The 19,157-nt window shown below is 46.2% G+C and overlaps 1 protein-coding gene across 2 annotated transcripts in view; it reads left to right on the forward strand.

Annotated features, from left to right (window-relative positions):
* Positions 1-354: 354 nt before the first annotated feature.
* The window catches only part of NMT2 (N-myristoyltransferase 2), a 69,310-nt gene continuing 50,507 nt past the window's right edge, over positions 355-19,157 (forward strand). The window contains exon 1 of one of the 2 annotated variants that reach the window (XM_025445104.3): positions 355-545. In XM_025445104.3, the coding sequence (XP_025300889.1) occupies positions 436-545 (110 nt within the window). In that variant the 5' untranslated portion in view covers positions 355-435. The remainder of the gene's footprint in view (positions 546-19,157) is intronic. The other variant, XM_025445100.3, reaches the window with a different exon arrangement.

The raw sequence follows: 19,157 nt of genomic DNA on the forward strand, positions 1-19,157 counted from the left end.
ACTCCGGGATCCGGAGCAGCGTGCGGACCTACTCCGAGCCGAGCCCCGGGCGGGTGGCAGGGAGCGCCCGGGGGCCCACGCCCCCACCCCCACCCCCACCTCGCTCCCCCCGCCGGCTCGCGCCCCCCCCGGCACCGCCCCCTCCCCTGCATGGCCCCGCCCCCACCCTCCCCACTCCGTCCGCCGGCTCGCGCCCCCCGGCCCCGCCCCCTCCCCCGCGTGGCCCCGCCCCCTCCGCCCCCGTCGCCCCCGCCGCGGTGGGCGGGCCCGGGCGGGCGGGGCGGGGCGGGGCGGGCCGGCGGGCGCGGCGCCGGGGCTCCGGGCGCGGAGGGGACGGCTGGCGGCACTAGGGGGAGCTGCTCGCGCCGCCGCCGCCGCCGCCGGTCCCCCACGCCCGCGGCCCCGAGCGCCGCCTCCCCAGCCCGCGCCGCCGCGATGGCGGAGGACAGCGAGTCTGCGGCCAGCCAGCAGAGCCTGGAGCTGGACGACCAGGACACGTGCGGGATCGACGGGGACAATGAGGAGGAGACGGAGCACGCCAAAGGGTAGGCGCGGGGCGGCGCGGGGCGGCGCGGGCTGCGCTCGGACTCCGGGGGCGAGGCCCCGGGGGCGCGGGGGCGCGGGGGCGCGGGGGTCCCCGGGGCGGGCCCTCTGCTGTCACCTGCCGCGGGGCCGCCGGCCCGGCTCGGCCCCGTCCCCGTCCCCGTCCCCGCCTGCGCCGCCGCCTGCGCCTCCGCCTGCGCCCGGCCGGGCCCCGGCCCGCGGGTGCGACGCGCCTGTCCTGGCCGGCGAGCGGCTCGGCGGGACCGGGGGAGGCGCGGCCCCCGGCCCTTTGTGGGGAGTCGTCCTCCTGCGCTGCTTGTCATCCTGTCCAGGTCCTGCCGGGGCCTCCCGCCCCTCCCCCAGCCGCCGCCGCCGCCGCCGCCGCCGCCGCCTCGGGAGGAGGAGAGGACCCGTGGGGGAGCGGTGCTGGGATTGCGCGGGGTGGTCCGCGCGCGGGCGGCGGCGGGGAACTGCGGAAAGTTGTCCGCCCCGCACGGCCTGCGCGGGGCGGGGCGGGGGCGCGGGGGCGCGGACCTGCCCCCACCCCCGCCCCCGCCCCCGTCCCCGCCCCGCGCGCCCGCAGAGCCCTCTCTCGAGCAGGACCCGCCCGCTGATTCGGGCTCAGGCTTGGCGGGGGCGCGGGGCGGGGGGATCTGAGCAGATCCTGCTTGCAAAGCGGGTGTTTGATCTGCAAAGCCAGCTGCACCCCACGTTTTAGCACCTGATCAGATTTCTTCCTCCTTTTCGCTGGCTCCCTTTTCTCCCCCGCAGACTTGATTTTACTCTCCCTTTGGAGAAAAGATTGCTTCCGGTTAAGGGTATTGAAGTTCTGTTTTTAGAGTCTGGGAGGGGTGCGGTCATTTTAAACCAGACTGGGGTCCTTGAAGGTGGTGTTTGCGTTACTCCCCTTTACCCCGTTGGGATTCAGACTGTGCGCTGGCACAGAGCGCTGACTGCTGCTGCCCCTTCGATGTGAGATTTTGCAAACCATGGTGACTGATGAAGTGGGTCAGCTTGAAAACATGATAGGGAGGCCTTCGTCACAGATGGCTTATTTATTCAGTTCATGGAGAGGATCCTTTAAATGATTGATGATATAAAGTGTAAAGCATTTGCATTCTCTTTAACGTCTGCTTGAAGATTTGTTTAAGAAAGGAACTTTTACTGAGCTTTCATGTGTTATAAAATATTAAAAGAGATCAAGAAAAGGAAAAGCTGACTAAATGTTTCTCCCATTTGCAAGTTGCTTTTTATATTTTTTGCAGTGAATAATACTTCGGTGGCAGCTGCAAGTACCGAATGTTACAATTCAAGTCTGGAATTTTTTTTTTTTTTTTTTTAGAGGAAAGGAAATTCAACAGAAATCTGAGCTTGAGTTCTGTGTATGTGGGGATAGAAATTTGCCTGTGATAGCTGGCTAAATATAAATACACTTTTGAGACAATAGTATTAGTGCTAGGGTGAAATGTGCTAGGATGGTCCAGGTGAAATATGGGTTACCCAAGTAACTTCCACACCTGTCTGTTATCTTTCTGGAGAGACCCTGGACTTTTGTCTTCTCCACTGTGATTTCTATTTATTATTCATTCTTCGGAAGGTTTGATTTGTACCTCCTTGCCTACACAGTGCAGAGCATTCATGCTACGGAGAAGGGCTCATCTGTGTGCCCATTGATCTGGACCTGGCCCAAGACGCCTTGCCACCTAGAGGCTGCGTGAAGTTCCCAGATCAGCACCCAGAGGCATCGCTATGTCCTCTTCAGAGATTTTCAGTTTTGTACATGCACATTTTGTAGGCTAGCACGGTTACTCAAAATTTAGAGATGCCCAGTGGACTGAAGTGTTTCAACCAAGAGCAGATAATATAACAAGTTCTAGTGGGAAGAGATTGATAGAATGGATTTCTTTATAGGCAGTTACATGGGAAGAGATTGGTAAAAAGTCGAGTCGCTGCACTTGTTGGACTGCTTTTTCAGATTTGAATTTAGATGGTATGTGCCAAGTTTGAGGGTAATTGTGTTTCATTTGGCTTGTGTACTGATGCCATGGCTCAGGAGAAACCTAGATTTTTTTTTTTCCTTGCATAGCTCAGGTTTGTAAATGTCTTCATTTGAAAGACTCCTCTTTTCTATGGTCGGCCTCTTCATTCTTTACTGGTTTAAGTTAAGTGACCAATAAAGAGCCTTTGGAGGAATACGTAGGTAAACAGTTTTCCTTTTAATGATGAATTATCGCTTTGAGGCCACTAGGTACGGGTCAGCACACAAAGCAATAATTACTGTGTAGAACCCTTGTGGCCTGAAGGAATTAATTTACCCCCACAATTGAGTATGCAGATGACCCTTGAACAACACTGGTTTGAACTACATGGGTCCAATTGTTTGTGATTTTTTTCCCCATAAATAATAGAGTGCAGTACTTTTTTTTTTTTGAGTGCAGTACTTAAATGTACTTTCCTTATTATTTTCTTAATAACATTTTCTTTTCTCTAGCTTACTTTACTGTAAGAATATAGTATATAATATGTATAACATATGCAATATATGTTAATCGACTGTTTATGTTTTTGGTAAGGCTCCTGGCCAACACTGCGCTATCAGGAGTTAAGCTTTGGGGAAGTCAAAAGTTATACAAAGATTTCAGACTCCGTGGGCTGTCAGAGCCCCTAACACCCATGCTGTTCAAGGGTCCACTCTTATGTATTTACTACTCATTTTAGACATACCAAGTTGCAACTAGAACCTCAGATAAAAGGAAGATACCAAATTAGATTCTTTCACACCAAAATGTAAACATATTACGTAGTATGCTTTTCTCTTGTTTTTATAGAATTTTCTTTATGGACTAAAAAGACTACTTCATTTTTGTGGATAGTACTTCAAATCCACGAATGAAATATGCCATGCTCAGTGAAAGGACTAATAGATGTTCTCCTAGAAAGACTGTTTAAATAACTCCCCTTAACATGTGATTTACAATTAGGGGAAGAAACTGAGTCCTAAAGAGTTCGGAGGGAACTTGCAAACTTTCAGGCAAATTTGAAGTTCTGAGGTAATCAGATTTATACTCTTATTTTCTTAGCAAAGACTTTCTGCGTAGATAAAAATGAACTTCAATCCAGCTTTCTATGTGAATTATTAGAAATAGTCCAGATTACTGAAGATTTCTGTTGTGCGAGGGAGCAGGTGGCCATGCACTGAAGAGGTTACCTATCGGGTGACCTCTGTGGGGCTTGCCCAGGTGGGTTCGACGTTAGGTAAATACTCAAGGAGCTTTAGTACTTATCTCAGTTTGATGTATAGGTGGCTTCTGTGCCTTTCTTTGGAAAGGATTTGGGAAAACATGGAGGACGTTGTTCAAGAATCTGCCAAGCTCACTATCTTCTCATTCTGCCCCCATTTCATATATCTTTTCTCCATTCGTAAAGTATATGGGGTAGTGGTAAATACCCCTCATTCGGCTCACCCTCCTCCCACGCAGATGAAGCATAGTTATTGTCACAATTGGCCCCAAATAAAATGAGTGTTGAGGCTGGCACAAAACCAAATCTCCTTTCTGGCTTTACCCACACTGATTTTCAGAATGCAAAACAAAACAAAAGAAAAAATTCTTTTTCCTAGACAGATTGATGTTTTTCATCTCCTTCCCACTAAGAGCTTTCTCCTCAGTATTCATGGCGGTGGAATAGGAGGCAGTTACCAAGAATATTTACTTAGGGAGTAAAATAAGCATATATGAATATGCTGTTGTTGGCACACAAATGATCAAATTATTCCCTGGGGTAGATGTGAAATAGTTTTAGTTTTGGAGGGTTATTCTGAGACATTTTTAAGAATTTTTTTTTCTTAGAAAAATTAAAGATCTGGTATTTGATAAAGACTAAAATTTTGGAATTCTTTTAACAAAGAGCATATAACCTCTCTTCTCCCACACCCAGCTCGGTTCGGGGGCGGGGGCGGGGGGGGGGGGAATTGACCTTATTCTACATGCAGTGTGTTCTTCTTTCTGACTCTATCTGTGTATTGTTGAGACTGGCTGTGGGAATTTCTCGGGAGGATAATTCAGAGCCGCCCTTTCTGAAATTTGACCTGTTATCAACTGTGTAAATCTAAATGGAAAGGTGTATTAACAGCCTACGCCCAAGGAACCCCCTCAATTCAAGAAATACAGTTTGCAATCGTCCAGTGCCTGTTCCAGCTTGCATCTGAAATGTGATATCACCCATGGGCCCTAAAGGAACTTTTTCCAGAAACTGAGCTAAACTCTGGAAAATTTCTAGGTGTGGGACACACTCTTTGTTGTGTTGAAATGGTTTATTAACACGAGTGTCACTGTAATTATATAGGAGTTAGAGTCAGTTGGTTAGTTAACTCAGGGATTAGAACCAAATTCTGTATCAAGCTCAAGAAAAACGTTGGTTGGCTGGGTTTTTTTTTTTGTTTTTTTTTGTTTTTTTTTTTTTACCATATTGGAAAATATGTTTTGACTTTTACTCATTTTTAAGAATAAAGTAAGCTTTATTAAAAATTCAGACAAAAGGGCAAGCTTCTGCCTTTGACTCAGATCATGATCTCAGGGTATTGGGATCAAGACCCCCTTCAGGCACCCTGCTCGGCGGAGTATGCTTTTCTCTCTGCCTCCTCTTCTGCTTCTCCCTATGCTTGTGCTGTCTCTCTCTCTCTCTCTCAAATAAATAAATAAAATCTTTGAAAAACAAATTCAAACAATAAAGTGTATAGGGAGTAGAAGACCCCTGGTCATCTTATTTGCTAGAGAAACCACTATTGACAGTTTAATCAACTAATATTTTAATATATACATGAAAGTGCACATTTAACATTAAGAGGATCAAACTTTACAAGGACTCTTTTCTTGTCTTCTCCTCTGTTAGTGTTGTCTGCTAGAACTTTCTGCAGTGATGGGAATGTCCCAATACAGAGGTCACTAGCCACTTGAAATGTGGTTAGTGTGACTAAGGAACTGAATTTTAAATTTTATTTAATTTTAATTAATTTAAATTTAGCCCTTCCTGAGTAGTGTGTATGAGATTGGACAGCTCAGATCATATCCTGCTTTTGACTTTTATAAGCTTTTATGGTGCTCAAAATACTTCTTTATTCTTGTCTTTAGAAGATAGATTTCATTTTCTCCCTCTCTAATGGTTTGGAAATTCTTTACCCTATTATTTTTTTTTTTTCTTCTGGGAGTGATCTTTAAATTTTGAACAAGCGTGTTTCTATCTGTATTTCTATCGGTGATTAAAATTAACCACGATCCAAAATAGTCTACCATTGAGCAAAACAAAATGTGTAGGATGTTTTAACTTTTCCTTCCTTTACATGTCCTGGGTTTTGTTGGAATAGTCTGGAATTTTAATCCCATGTGGCTTTTTTTATTTTTGCCCTCTTACCCCGTTAAAACTTTCTTCGTAACTATTACATTATATTCACAGCCATATTGTCAAAATCTTCTCAGACTCCCCTGTTTCTGTTGCTTGTCACTATTCCTTGTAAACCATTCCTTCTTGAGTACTTTCTCATTTAATTTTTTTATTAGCATAGGCAGATGACATATTTTCTGAATTCTTGTATGTCTGAAGATGCCTTTCTTTTGTCTTCATGAATAAACCATAGTCTGGGCATGCGTGTAATTGTAGAATAATCATTTTTTTTCCTCCAAACTCCACACTCCACAAACGCTTTATTATCATCTAGCATTTAGTGGCACAGATGCTGTCTCTCTGCCAATCTGCTTCTCTTTCTTATATAGGAAACCATACTCTTTCTTTGTTTTGACTTGTTTTGAGTCTGGAAGTTTCTAGGATTTTTCTCTCTGTCGTTCTATAACCCGAGGGTTTTCCACCTTGATGGTGATTTCTTGAGGATGGAGGCCTTCCTGCCCCCCCCCCCCCCCACGCTGGGTTCCCTCCAGCCACCCAGTCACTAGCTCTAGTGCTTTTGGCTCCTTCCCCGCTGACATGGGACTCGGGGGCGGTTAGGCATCTGTCACCCCGGGTCCCCCCCAGGCGCTGCTCACGAAGGCTGCTGCGCCCCACATCACTGCTCACCCGAGGGATTGACTTAGTGGCCTTGCCCGTCCACCAGCCGCCGCTTCCCACCTGTTCTGGGGAGTCCTCCCCGCCCCCCCCCCCGGGGGTGTTCTCTGAATCTTCCCACCTCTGCCCCTTCTCCAAATTCCAGATCTGGCTCTGGTGCCCTTTCTGTCGCCAAGGCTGCCACCCAAGGTGGTAACCCCTGTCCGAGGCCCCATAGGGCTTGCCGGGACGGGGTGGCGAACAAGGCTGGCACCGCAGTACAGGCCTGCCCAGTGCAAGTGAGGGGCCACCTGCCTGCCTCCAGGTGGCCGGAGCGCGGGGACCGTGCCTGCAGCCTCTGATCCCTGCCATCCCTGGCGCATTGAACACCTTGGTGGCTTAACATGAGCGTGTGGCCACCTGCCTGCCTCCAGGAGGATGGAGCACGGGGACTGTGCCTGCAGCCTCTGATCCCTGCCACCCCTGGTGCATTGAACACCTTGGTGGCTTAATATGAGCGTGTGGCCGCCTGCCTTCCTCCAGGTGGACAGAGCGTGGGGACCGTGCCTGCAGCCTCTGATCCTTGCCACCTCTGGTCATTGAACGCCTTGGTGGCTTAACAAAGATTTGCTGACCGGATGCCAGTGGTTCTTTATCTCCACTGACAAGTTAATTTCTGATCTGAAACTTTCCCCCGGACGCATGAGGAATTTTGTGACGTGAAGGATTTTTTTCCCCTAATTCTAACTGAAAGGACGTGGACTCTGGATTTGCAGGGGGGTTCTATGCTGCGTCGACCCCAGCGTGGTAAAATAATTGCAAATTTTTTGAACTTTTGGTAACGCTCTTCATACTCTGTGTATACATTTTTCTTATTGAACCTTTGCAACAACTGATGGGGAGACGGGGGCTTTTCCAAATGGGAAGAACTCATCCAGGCCACACCTCACATGCAGACTCTGGTCTTGGGCCTCTCGCCATCTGACTGTAAACTCTCGGCCCCTGCACTAACCTGCATGAGCCATAAATCAGTGGAGTCATTTGTTTGATAGTGTTTCAAGCTTATCTCCCTTTCAGTCAGAGATGACCAACGTGAGCACCTCGAGAGCCAGAATCCACAGGCGTAATGAGTACAGGAAATGTCAACGAATTTAAAAATAAATTAGTCCATTTCCTTGTGTAAGAAAAAATATTGCAACTTGATTACAGGGAGCCCTCTTAAATTTCTCTTCAGGTCTGCTCAAGGACTAATTCTAATTATAGCATCCGCATTTTGCAGTGAGATCTTTCTTCTTCTGTGCCTGCTTCGTGGCTGTCTCGTCTCCCTTCTAGAGCAGGCTCTGTGGCCGCCCCGCCGTGGCCTCCTGCATACCAGCATCCTTCCGTGTCCTCCGCCTGCCAGCGCAGCCACCCAGCAGGCCTGCGGGCAGCTTTCCTGCAGCGAGCCGACAGGGCTCTGAATCCAGTGTCGAGTGTTCCAGAAGGATAGAGCTGCTGAAGGAATCCACTGGAGCACACTGGTTCCCCAGCTCCATGGCCCAGCTTGTGTGGCACTTGAGCTCGTCATGCTTTTGTGGGTGTTTTGAGTTCCTGTGAGTGACTTAGGGCCTGTCAGGCTCCCCATGCTAGGAGGCAAGGCAGTGCACAAGTCACCTGGTGGGGGTCCCAAAGGGAGTTGGGATTTTAACTTTACAGTTTTGCTTTTGTTAGCACGTTGCATGTCTGTTACTGGCTTAAACACACACACACATAAGCGCATGCACGAGGGAAATGTGGGCTCCTTCATTCCCGCGGCTGTGTTCACTTTGTGTTCAAGTTCATATAGTATGTTCCTAAGAAAGATAGTGATTCAGTTACCATGATCATTTTTCATAGTCTTTTCATTTGTTTTTTTTTTTGGGGGGGGGGTAGGATAGAGGGATACTTGCTTTTTACTATCCTTTGGGTGTTTGTTAACATTTTATAGAAACTGAAGAAAGAGGGCAGCCCGGGTGGCTCAGAGGTTTAGCGCCGCCTTCAGCCCGGGGTGTGATCCTGGAGACCCGGGATTGAGTCCCACGTTGGGCTCCCTGCATGGAGCCTGCTTCTCCCTCTGTCTGTGTCTCTGCCCCTCCCCCCGTCTCAAGAATAAATAAATAAAATCTTTTTAAAAAATTAAAAAAGAAGAAGAAAAGAAACTGAAGAAAGAACTATTGGGGGGCACCTGGGTGGCTCAGTCAGTTAAGTGTCCTCCTTCAGCTCAGGTCAGGATCCCAGGATCCTGAGATCGAGCCCCACATCGGGCTCCCTACTTCTCCTCTCCCTCTCCCCCTCCCCACTTGTATTCTCTCTGTCTCTCTCATTCTCTCTCAAATAAATCAAATCTTTTAAAAAAGAACTAGTAAAAGCAGAGTTTTTTGTTTTTCCAAATGAACTTTTTTTTTAAAAAATTTTTCAGAAGCACGTAGAACGTCAGAATATATCAAGAAGCAAAAAGACCATGCCTTGGTGTATTCATATATACATTTTCCTGTTCTTATTTTTTATAAAAATGCAAACATTTCCTGTCATCCTGGAGATTCCTGTCATTTGACATGCCGTGAACATCATAGCCCTCTCTGAGTCCCTCCTCTGGCCCTGGGAAGACTCACCATTTATTCAGTAAATGCTGTTGGGCTTATGCGCCAAGGCCACAAGTGGACCCCTTCTTCCAAGGCAACACTGTCTTTACCTGCCACCTGGAGCGTTTCCCTGGAGCCTCCCACTGGCCCAGGTGTGCATGTGGGATGAAATTGCGTTGGACCAGGTGAACCCAGCAGACATCCTGGGGATGGCAGCAAACAAAGTGGAGGGAGCCTGGCCCATCTTCTAGAACTTAGGCACATGGAGATTCATGAGAGAGAAGTGAACTCCTGTGTCAGATGCTCTGTTGTGTGGGACCTTACCCCAGGCAGCCCAACCTGTATGCTAACTAATACAACATCTGTGTATTCGCTTTGGCTTTGTACCTTCGTGTTTTGAATTTAAAAAATATTTTGAATAGGCAATATGAGCACGTGGTTACAAAATACAAAATCAAAAGGCACAAAAGGGTATCCAGTGCAAAAGGAATCTTACTCTCCCAGTACTGAGTATCCCTCCTCAGGAGCAGCTGCCATTGCCAGTTCATGTCCGTCCTTCTACGTATACAAAGGTATGGTGTGCTTGCATGTGCGTGTGCTTGTACATGCATTCAGTGCAAAGGGCATCATACTGTACCACTGCTGCACCTTGGTGTTTCACTTAACATGTGTATCTCTGAAATCATTAGGTGTATCAGACCATATAGACCAACCTGTTTTATTTATTTATTTATTTATTTATTTATTTATTTATTTATTTATTTATACAGAGAGAGGAGGAGACATAGGCAGAGGGAGAAACGGGCTCCCTGTGGGGAGCCCGATGCGGGACTCGATCCCAGGACCCCAGGATCACACCCTGAGCCAAAGGGAGATAGATGCTCAACTGCTGAGCCACCCAAGTGTCCCCAACCTCATTTCTTATTTTACTTATTTATTAACATTTTTTAAAAGATTTTATTTATTTATTCATGAGAGATACAGGGAGACAGAGGCAGAGACACAGGCAGAGGGAGAAGCAGGCACCATGCAGGGAGCCCGATGTGGGAATTGAACCCGGGACTCCAGGACCATGCCCTGAGCCAAAGGCAGGCGCTCAACCACTGAGCCACCCAGGTGTCCCCCAGACCTCATTTTTGAAAAGGCTGTATATTATATCATTGACTGGCTATATCGTTATTTCTTTAACTTGTTCCTGTGAATAGATTGTGAGGTGGTTTTCTATCTTTTGTGCAAGTAAACAGTGATGGAATTAATATCCTTGTATGTATATCATTTCTCCAAAATATCTTTTTTTTAAAGATTTTTTTATTTATTCATGAGGGACACACACAGAGAGAGGCAGAGACAGAGGGAGAAGCAGGCTTTTCGCAGGGGCCCGATGCGGGACTTGATTCCGGACCCCAGGATTACGACCTGAGCTAAAGGCAGTCGTCTCTCTTCAAAATATTTCTTAACAAATACCTTTGAATTTTTTTCAGCTAACAAGTTTTAGGGAAGTTGTGCGGCATGCTGAAATTAGTATTAAACCAGGGATCAAGAAGCTTCCATCACTAACCCTCAGTTTAATTTCTCTGAGCATGGGAGTATCTCTGTGCTTTTTAAAAATTTATTTCTTAAAAAAAAAAAAATAATATTTCTCCTACCATCCCCAAAGTGGATTGTGTTTAGCCGCCTTCTGGGTTGTGGAAGTCACATCCTTCTGTGTTTGAGAACTCCTAAGTTCACTTTTGTGATTCCAGGAGATGATTGATAACCTTGTTGCTACGGTAGCCTCAACACTCCTCCTATATGGCAGTGCTTCTCCCCATTACGGATGTTGTTCCTTACTTCTTCATGGGAATTTTCTGAGGGAGGGAAAAGCATAATATTTTGCCACACTCTGTAACCACAAGGATTTCATGTGCATATGGAATGTTCCTGTAGGGATCCCTGGGTGGCGCAGCGGTTTGGCGCCTGCCTTTGGCCCAGGGCGCGATCCTGGAGACCCGGGATCGAATCCCACGTCGGGCTCCCTGCATGGAGCCTGCTTCTCCCTCTGCCTGTGTCGCTGCCTCTCTCTCTCTCTCTCTCTCTCTGTGATTATCATGAATAAATAAATAAATGAAATCTTTAAAAAAAAAAAAAAAAAAAAAGGAATGTTCCTGTAATGAGAGATTTGACCCGGTCGGTGATCAGCATTGGGATCTACAAAAAAGAGAATGAAACTTTGATGTGTAAGGGAATTTAGAAACAGGAATATCATTTGAAAAGCATGTTGATGTATTCACTTTGCTGATGTATGATTATTAAATATAACAATGCTAATCCATTATTGAAATGAATTCTAGCCAGGGAAGAGATTTATTTTTGACTTGTTAATAACTATTTGCCTCTGAAAGGTCCAGAAATGAGAAAATTTGTGTAAGGAGGAGCTAGTGTATATCAGTTATTCTATTAGAAAAACATCGTGAGTGTGGGTGAGACGTTATAGCAAATAGATGGTTTTTCACTAATTGGAACTATCTTGAAGAGTATTCTTTGCCAACTCCCGCAAGCCTTTAAAAAAAATATTTCCACCTGCTGTGTTCATCATTTCATCTTCAGAAACAGTTTTGCCTAAGAGGCAAAGAAATAAGCCTTTAAGAAGTGTGTTGGTTGAATAGCTGAACAATTTGTACTTTGTCTTTTAATTATATATAATGAACTTAAAGATACACTCAATTTTTTATTTACATTTATGTATTTTCTCCTTTATTCTGACCTTGGACTATCTGCAAAGACAAGTCTTAGCTTCCCAAACTGTAATTCACACTAGGTCAGTTTCTAGCCAATGCATATTGACACAATTTTATTATAACTAACATCAACTCTTATCAGAATTGGGTTTTATGGGAAGTAGGCACTAAAATTGTTTGTAATAATGAAATGATTGTGGAAAGAGAAGGCTAACGAGGTAGGACACATTTTCTCACATTTACTTTATGGTGAGAGTTGAAACAACTGAAAGCTTGCAAGCAACCAAATATCTAAAAAAGCGGGATTGGTTAGCAAACCGATCGACTGGTCGATCAGAAGGTAGCAACGGGAGTCATCCAGGTTCTTCTACTCCAGCTTGGCCTGGGTTGAATCTGGGGCTTGCTGGAGCTACTGCACAACTAGCCACCCTCTGCTTCTAACAGCTGTGTAAATATTGAAATTGTTGGCTGGTCCCCCATGACCGCCACCCAACATCACTGCCTCAGTCGCTGCGCTGCCACCACCGGTCTGACCTTTATCATGATCTCTGACCTCCACTGGCCATGAGCCTGGGGGCATCTTTGAGCTCTGAGCCTTTCAAAGGCCTGTCCATGACTTACAGCGTGATCGGAGATAACGTGGCTTTGGGAACTTCTGACCTAGACTTCCCGCGGCAGCCTCCTGAGGAGAGCCGGGTGCTGGCGGAGGGATGGAGCCACCCAACCGATGGGCTCAGGCCATCGCCGTGCCAGTTGATGACACCTGGAACGGTGGCTTCTTGCTCTGGCCTGTGGGTCCCACTTGGGGTTGGAGAAAGAGGGTGGAGAGGTCAGGAGAGGTCCTCCCTGGAATTGCACAGAGGAGCTGCTGGGCCCAGGCTGCCTGGAGAACCGGAGCTGTGGGTCAGATCCATTAGGGACCCGGCCAGCACGTGATCCGCTTGTGCGCTCTGGGTGCCCCGACCCGGCATGAGGAGAGCCTGCGGCCTCCAGGCCGGCGGGACGGCCCCTGCCCACAGCCACGGGTGCAAATTGTCCTCTGTCCACAGGGCACCTGAAGCACCTTTGGGTTCGTGAACTGATCAAAACCGCCGCCTGTTGCTTGATCCTGGTAGTGCCTTTCCGTGTGGGGACAGGATGTGGCACCCTACCCAGGGCACGCCCGCCCTGAACGTCCAGTACAATTGGCTGAAAGACAGAGGCCGAGGGGCGCCCGGGGGCTCCGCGGTGGAGCGCCTGCCTTCCGCTCAGGTCCTGACCGCGGACCCGGGATCGAGTCCCGCGTCGGGCTCCCCTCAGGGAGCTGCTTCTCCCTCCGCCTGCGTCTCTGCCTCTCTGTGGCTCTCAGGAAGAAATAAATAAAATCTAAAAAAAGCCAAAACAACAACAACAACAACAACAACAACAAAAACCAAAAAAAAACAAATAGGCGGACAGAAAGTGTTTAGAGACCACAAGCAAGGCAGGAGGCCCGCGTAGGTGAGGACGGGCCGAGCGGGGAGCCGCGTGGAGGAGCCGCCTGCAGCCCGCCCCGCCCGCCCCGCCCGCCCGCCGCCGCGCCCGCCGCCGCCCCCTCTCGGGCTTCCTCGCCACAGCACGTGCCTCACAGGCCGCGGCCGGGCCCGGGGCGCCTCTGCAGCTTCGCGCCGGCTCCGTGGCCGCGGCCGCCCCCGCCCCCTTCCCTCGCGTCCTGCGGCCCGTCGGACTCGCAGGCGCCCCGCGGGTTACTGCCACGTTCCTTCCTGCCCGTGAGGCGGGGCGTCCCGCCCAGACTCTTGGCTGTTCCAGATCCTTCTTTCGCGAAGCGCCTGCACACGGCCTGCCCTGTCAGCTTCGGTCTTTGTCTCCTCGATTTCGCATTCATCCAGCAAATATTTGTTGAGGCCCTTTGGTGGGTCGGGCGCCGTTTTAAAAGCCGGGACTACAAGGGAAGGTGCTGTTTCACGGAGGGTGGGCCCGAGCGGCAGGACGAGAAACCCACGCCTCCGGCAGCGCTGGCTGCACGGCCCGCGGCGCGGTCATGCTCACAGGTGACGCTGCGATGTCCGTGGGCCTGCTGCCCGTGCCAACCGGCCTTGTCCTCGCAGTCGGCCTCATGGTGTCTACCGAAAGCGCGCCCTTGTACAGCTGTGGCAACGGAAGCACCGAGAGCTTAAGTAAGATGCTCCAGTCACACAGCTCGGAAGTGGCGGAGCCAGAGTAAAGCCAGAGGGCGTGACCCTGGCTGGCGCCTGCACCCCGGCCCGCGTGCTCCTCCTGCTCCGTGCTGGAGAGAAGATGTGAAGGGGAAAGAGCCTTTGGTGTATTCTGGCCCTTAACAGTACTGTGTGGTGTGTTTTGTGAACATCTGGCCTCATCCTTGTAAGCTTAAAATTATTAGGATCAGCTTGCCACAAAATATTTAACTCGGATATATGCCTTTTATCTGTGGTTTGTGCTTTTCAGGGCTCATTTAAGGAATAATCTCCTTCACTGACATCGTGAAGCTGTTACCTTATTCTTTCAGCAGATAGGCACTCGATCACCTACTACGTGCCAGGCACTGTTCTAGGCACTGGATAGACGGTAACTATGCTGACAACAATCACTGCCTTAAGTTTGTTTTTTTGTTTGTTTTGTTTTTTAGATTTTATTTATTTACTTGTTGATTTTTTTTTAATTTTTTATTTATTTATGATAGTCACAGAGAGAGAGAGAGAGAGGCAGAGACACAGGCAGAGGGGGAAGCAGGCTCCACGCACCGGGAGCCCGATGTGGGATTCGATCCCAGGTCTCCAAGATCGCACCCTGGGGCAAAGGCAGGCGCCAAACCGCTGCGCCACCCAGGGATCCCTACTTGTTGATTATTTTTATATTTTTTTCAAGGAGGTTCCACATGTGGAGCTCAATGCGGGGCTTGAACTCACAACCCTGAGAACAAGACCTGAGCTGAGACCAAGAGTTGGACACTTAACCAACTGAGCAACTCAGGCGCCCATTAGATTTTTTTTTTAAGTAATCTCTAGGCCCCAGGTGGGGCCCCAACTTGACAACCCCAAGATCAGGAGTTGCATGCTCTACCTGCTGAGCCAGCCAGGTGCCCCTCATTGCCTTAATTTTTAAGGTTTTTTATATATATATATCTTAAAGATTTTATTTTATTTTATTCGTGAGAGACACCGAGAGGAAGGCCTAGACACAGGTAGAGGGAGAAGCAGGCCCGCTGTGGGGAGCCCGATGCAGGACTCCATCCCAGAACCCCGGGATCACACCCTGAGGCGAAGGCAGACACACTCAACCGCTGAACCACCCAAGCATCCCAAAGTTATATTTTTTAAGTTTGGATCTTTAACTCATTTAAAATTTATTTTCATAATATGGGAAGCAGCAAACTAATTTTGTTTTTCTTCATATAGGGGGTCACTTTTCCTGACCTATTTCCTATTTACTAAAAAGTTCATTTTTTCACCACCATTTGTGATGTAATCATTATTGCATAGCAAGTTCCTGTACCCCATGGGTCGTTGCTGGTGTGCGTATGCTACTTCATTGCTTTGTCCATTAGTGAACTCTGTTGCGTTTTTTAAATGTTTCCGTTGAAAAGGCATTGTGATTTTTTTTTCCAGTGGTTGTCTTCATATTAATTCCTTTTCTAATTGAAGAATAATTCATATACATCATGATGTGATGTTTGGGTTTTTTTTAATGATTTTATTTATTTATTCATGACAGACAGAGAGAGAGAGAGAGGCAGAGACACAGGCAGAGGGAGAAGCAGGCTCCATGCAGGGAGCCCGACACAGGAATTGATCCTGGGTCTCCAGGATCAGGCCCTGGGCTGAAGGCAGCGCTAAACCGCTGAGCCACCTGGGCTGCCCTGATGTGATGTTTAAATGCATGACGAAATGGTCACTACGATAAATCTAGTTACCATCGGTCATTACACGACATTGTTTGATATAATTGACTATGTTCCCTGTGCTGTATGTTATATCCTTGTGCCTTATTTATAACTGGAAGATAATCCATCTCCCTACTCACTTCCTCTCGGGCAGCTGTCAGTTTGTTCCCCGTACCTATGAGCCTGTTTCTGTTTTGTTTTATTTTTTCGTTTGTTTTGGTTTTTAGGTTCCACATATAAAGCGTACAGTATTTGTCTTTCTCTGTCTAATTTCACTTAACAGAAGACCCTCTAGGTTTATCCGTGTTGTCACCAATGGCAAGATTGCATTATTTTTTATGGCTGGGTAATACTCCATTGAAAAAGAGAGAGAGATAGATTGAGAGAGAGAGAACATGTAGGTCGCTTCCGTATTGTGATATGTATGATATGTAATGCTGCAGTAAACATAGGGGTGCATATGTCCTTCTGAATTAGTGTTTTTGTTTTTTTCGGATAAATACCTACAAGTGGAATTAGTGGATCATATGATAGTTCTATTTTTCATCTTTCGAGGAAGCTCCTTTCTGTTTTCCACAGTGGCTACACCAGTTTACACTCCCACCAACAGTGTGCCAGGGTTCCTTTTTCTCCACATCCTCACCAGCACTTGTTATTTCTTGTCTGTTTAATAATAGTCTTTCTGACAGGTGTGAGGTAATAACCTCATTGTGCTTCTGATTTACATTTCCTTTATGAGTGATGTTGAGCATCTTTTTATGTCTGTTGGCCATTTGAATGTCTTCTTTAGAGAAATGTCTATTCAGGTCTTCTGCCCATTTTTAAATTAGATTATTTAATTTTTTGCTATTGAGTTGTAGAGGTTCTTTATCTAACATATTTGTATGTGTTAAGCCCTTATCCCAGATATATCATTTGTAAATATCTTCTCTCACTCGGTAGCTTGCCTTTTTGTTTTGTTGATGGCTTCCTTTGCTGTGCAAAAGGTTTTTAGTTTGATGTATTTGTTATCATTGCTTCCGTTGCCCTTGCCTGAGGAGAGAGATCAAAAAATAATATTGCTAAGACCAATGTCAAAGAGCTCACTGCCTATGTTTTCTTCTAAGAGTTTTATGGTTTCTGGTCTTATATTGAAGTCTTGAATTCATTTTTAGTTTATTTTTGTATATGGTTTAAGAAGGTGGTCCAGTTTCATTCTTTTACATGTAGCTGCCCAGTTTTCAGCACCATTTATTGAAGAGACTGTCTTTTCCTTATTGTATATTTTTGCCTCCTTTGTGGTGGATTAATGGACCCATATAAGTCTGGGCTTATTTCTGGGCTCTTTGTTCTGTTCTTTTGATTTGTGTGTCTGTTTCTGTGCCAGAACCACACTGTATTGGTTACTATAGCTTTGTAGTATAATTTGAAATCCAAAGGTATGAAACTTCCAGCTTTGTTCTTGTTTGAGATTGCTTTGAATATTTGGGGTCTTTTGGAGTCCCCTATGAATTTTAGGATTATTTGTTCTGTGAAAAATGCCACCAGAGGGTAAAAATGCCATTGGTGTTTTGATAGGGATTACATTGAATCTGTAGATTGCTTTGGTCAGTATAGACATTTTAATTGTATTAATTGTTCTAATCCACCAGCATGATGTATCTTTCTATTTGTGTCCTCTTCCATCTTTTTCATTAAATGTCTTACAGTTTTCAGAGTATAGGTCTTTCACCTCCTTGGTTAAATTTATTACTATTTTATTCTTTCTGGTGCAATTCCAAGTGAAATATTTTCCCCTTAATTTCTCTTTTTTTATAGTTATTCATATATAGAAATGCAACAGATTTCTGTATGTTGATTTTGTATCCTGAAACTTCACTGAATTCATTTATTCTAATAGTTTTGGGTTGGAGACTTTAAGGTTTTCTGTATATAGTTTCATGTTATCTGTGAATAATGATGATTCTATCTCTTCCTTTCCAATTTGGATGCCTTTTAACTTTTTTCCCTCACCTAATTGCTGTGGCAAGGACTTACAATACTATGTTGAATAAAAGTGGTAAGAACGAGCATCCTTCTCTCTTTCTTGATCTTAAAGGAAAAGTTTCTCCCAACTTTTTTCACTGTTCAGTAGGATGTTAGCTGTGGGTTTTTCATATATGGTCTTTATTATGTTGAGGTACATTCTCTTTATTCCCACTTTATTTTTTTATAGTAAATTGATGTTGTGGGGCGCCTGGGTGTTTCTGGTTGATTAAAGTGTTTGACTCTTGCATTTTTTGCATTTTTATTAGAATGGTTTGTGGTTACTGTAAGGTTCATAACCTATGTACGTAGTAACCTGTTGTGATTTTTTTTAAAGATTTTGTTTATTTACTTGAGTGAGGGAGAGCATAAAGAGTGGGGAGGGTCAGAGGGAGAAGCAGGCTCCCTACTGAGCAGGGAGCCCAATGTGGGGCTCCGTCCTGGGACCCTGGGAACATGACCTGAGCTGTAGGCAGATGCTTAACAGACTGAGCCCCGCAGGGGCCCCCATAGCAGTCTGTTTTAAGTTGGTGTTTAAGTTCAGATGCATTCTACAGTTTAACTCCCTTGTCACCCACATTTTATGTATTTGATGCCATATTTTGCATCTTTTAATTTTGTGTATTTCTTAACTAACCATTGTAGATATAATTGATTTTACTACTTTTGTCTTTTTATCTTCAGACTAGATTTGTAAGTGATTGATCTACTACCTTTTGAGTTGTATATACAACTACATGTGTGCCTTTACCAGTGAGATTTTTTTTCTTTGATATATTTTTCTATTTCTAGTTACAGCTTTTTCTTTCTTTAAGAAATCCCTTTAATGGGGATCCCTGGGTGGCTCAGCGGTTTGGCGCCTGCCTTTGGCCCAGGGCGCGATCCTGGAGTCCCGGGATCAAGTCCCACGTCGGGCTCCCGGCATGGAGCCCGCTTCTCCCTCCTCCTGTGTCTCTGCCTCTCTCTCAAGCTCTGTGTCTATCATGAATAAATAAATAAATAAATAAATAAATAAATAAATAAATAAATAAATAAATCTTTAAAAAAAAAAGAAATCCCTTTAATTTTCTTATAAAGCTATTCAGTGGTGATGAACTCCTTTTGCTTTTGCTGCTGTGGGAAACCCTTTTATCTCCCCTTCAATTCTGAATGATAACCTTGCTAGATATTCTTGGTTGTAAGTTTTTTTCCGTTCAGTACTTTGGATATATCATGCCACTCCCTCTGGCCTGCAAAGTTTATGTCAGAAAATCAGCTTATGGTCTTATGGGGTCTTCCTTCTATGCAACTAGTTGATTTGCTCCTGCTGCTTTTAAGGTTCTCTCTGTAATTTTGACATGTTACTTATAATGTGTCTTATTGTGGATCTCCTTGGGGTTA

The sequence above is a fragment of the Canis lupus genome, chromosome 2 (genome assembly GCF_003254725.2).
Source record: "Canis lupus dingo isolate Sandy chromosome 2, ASM325472v2, whole genome shotgun sequence".
Lineage (NCBI taxonomy): Eukaryota > Metazoa > Chordata > Mammalia > Carnivora > Canidae > Canis > Canis lupus.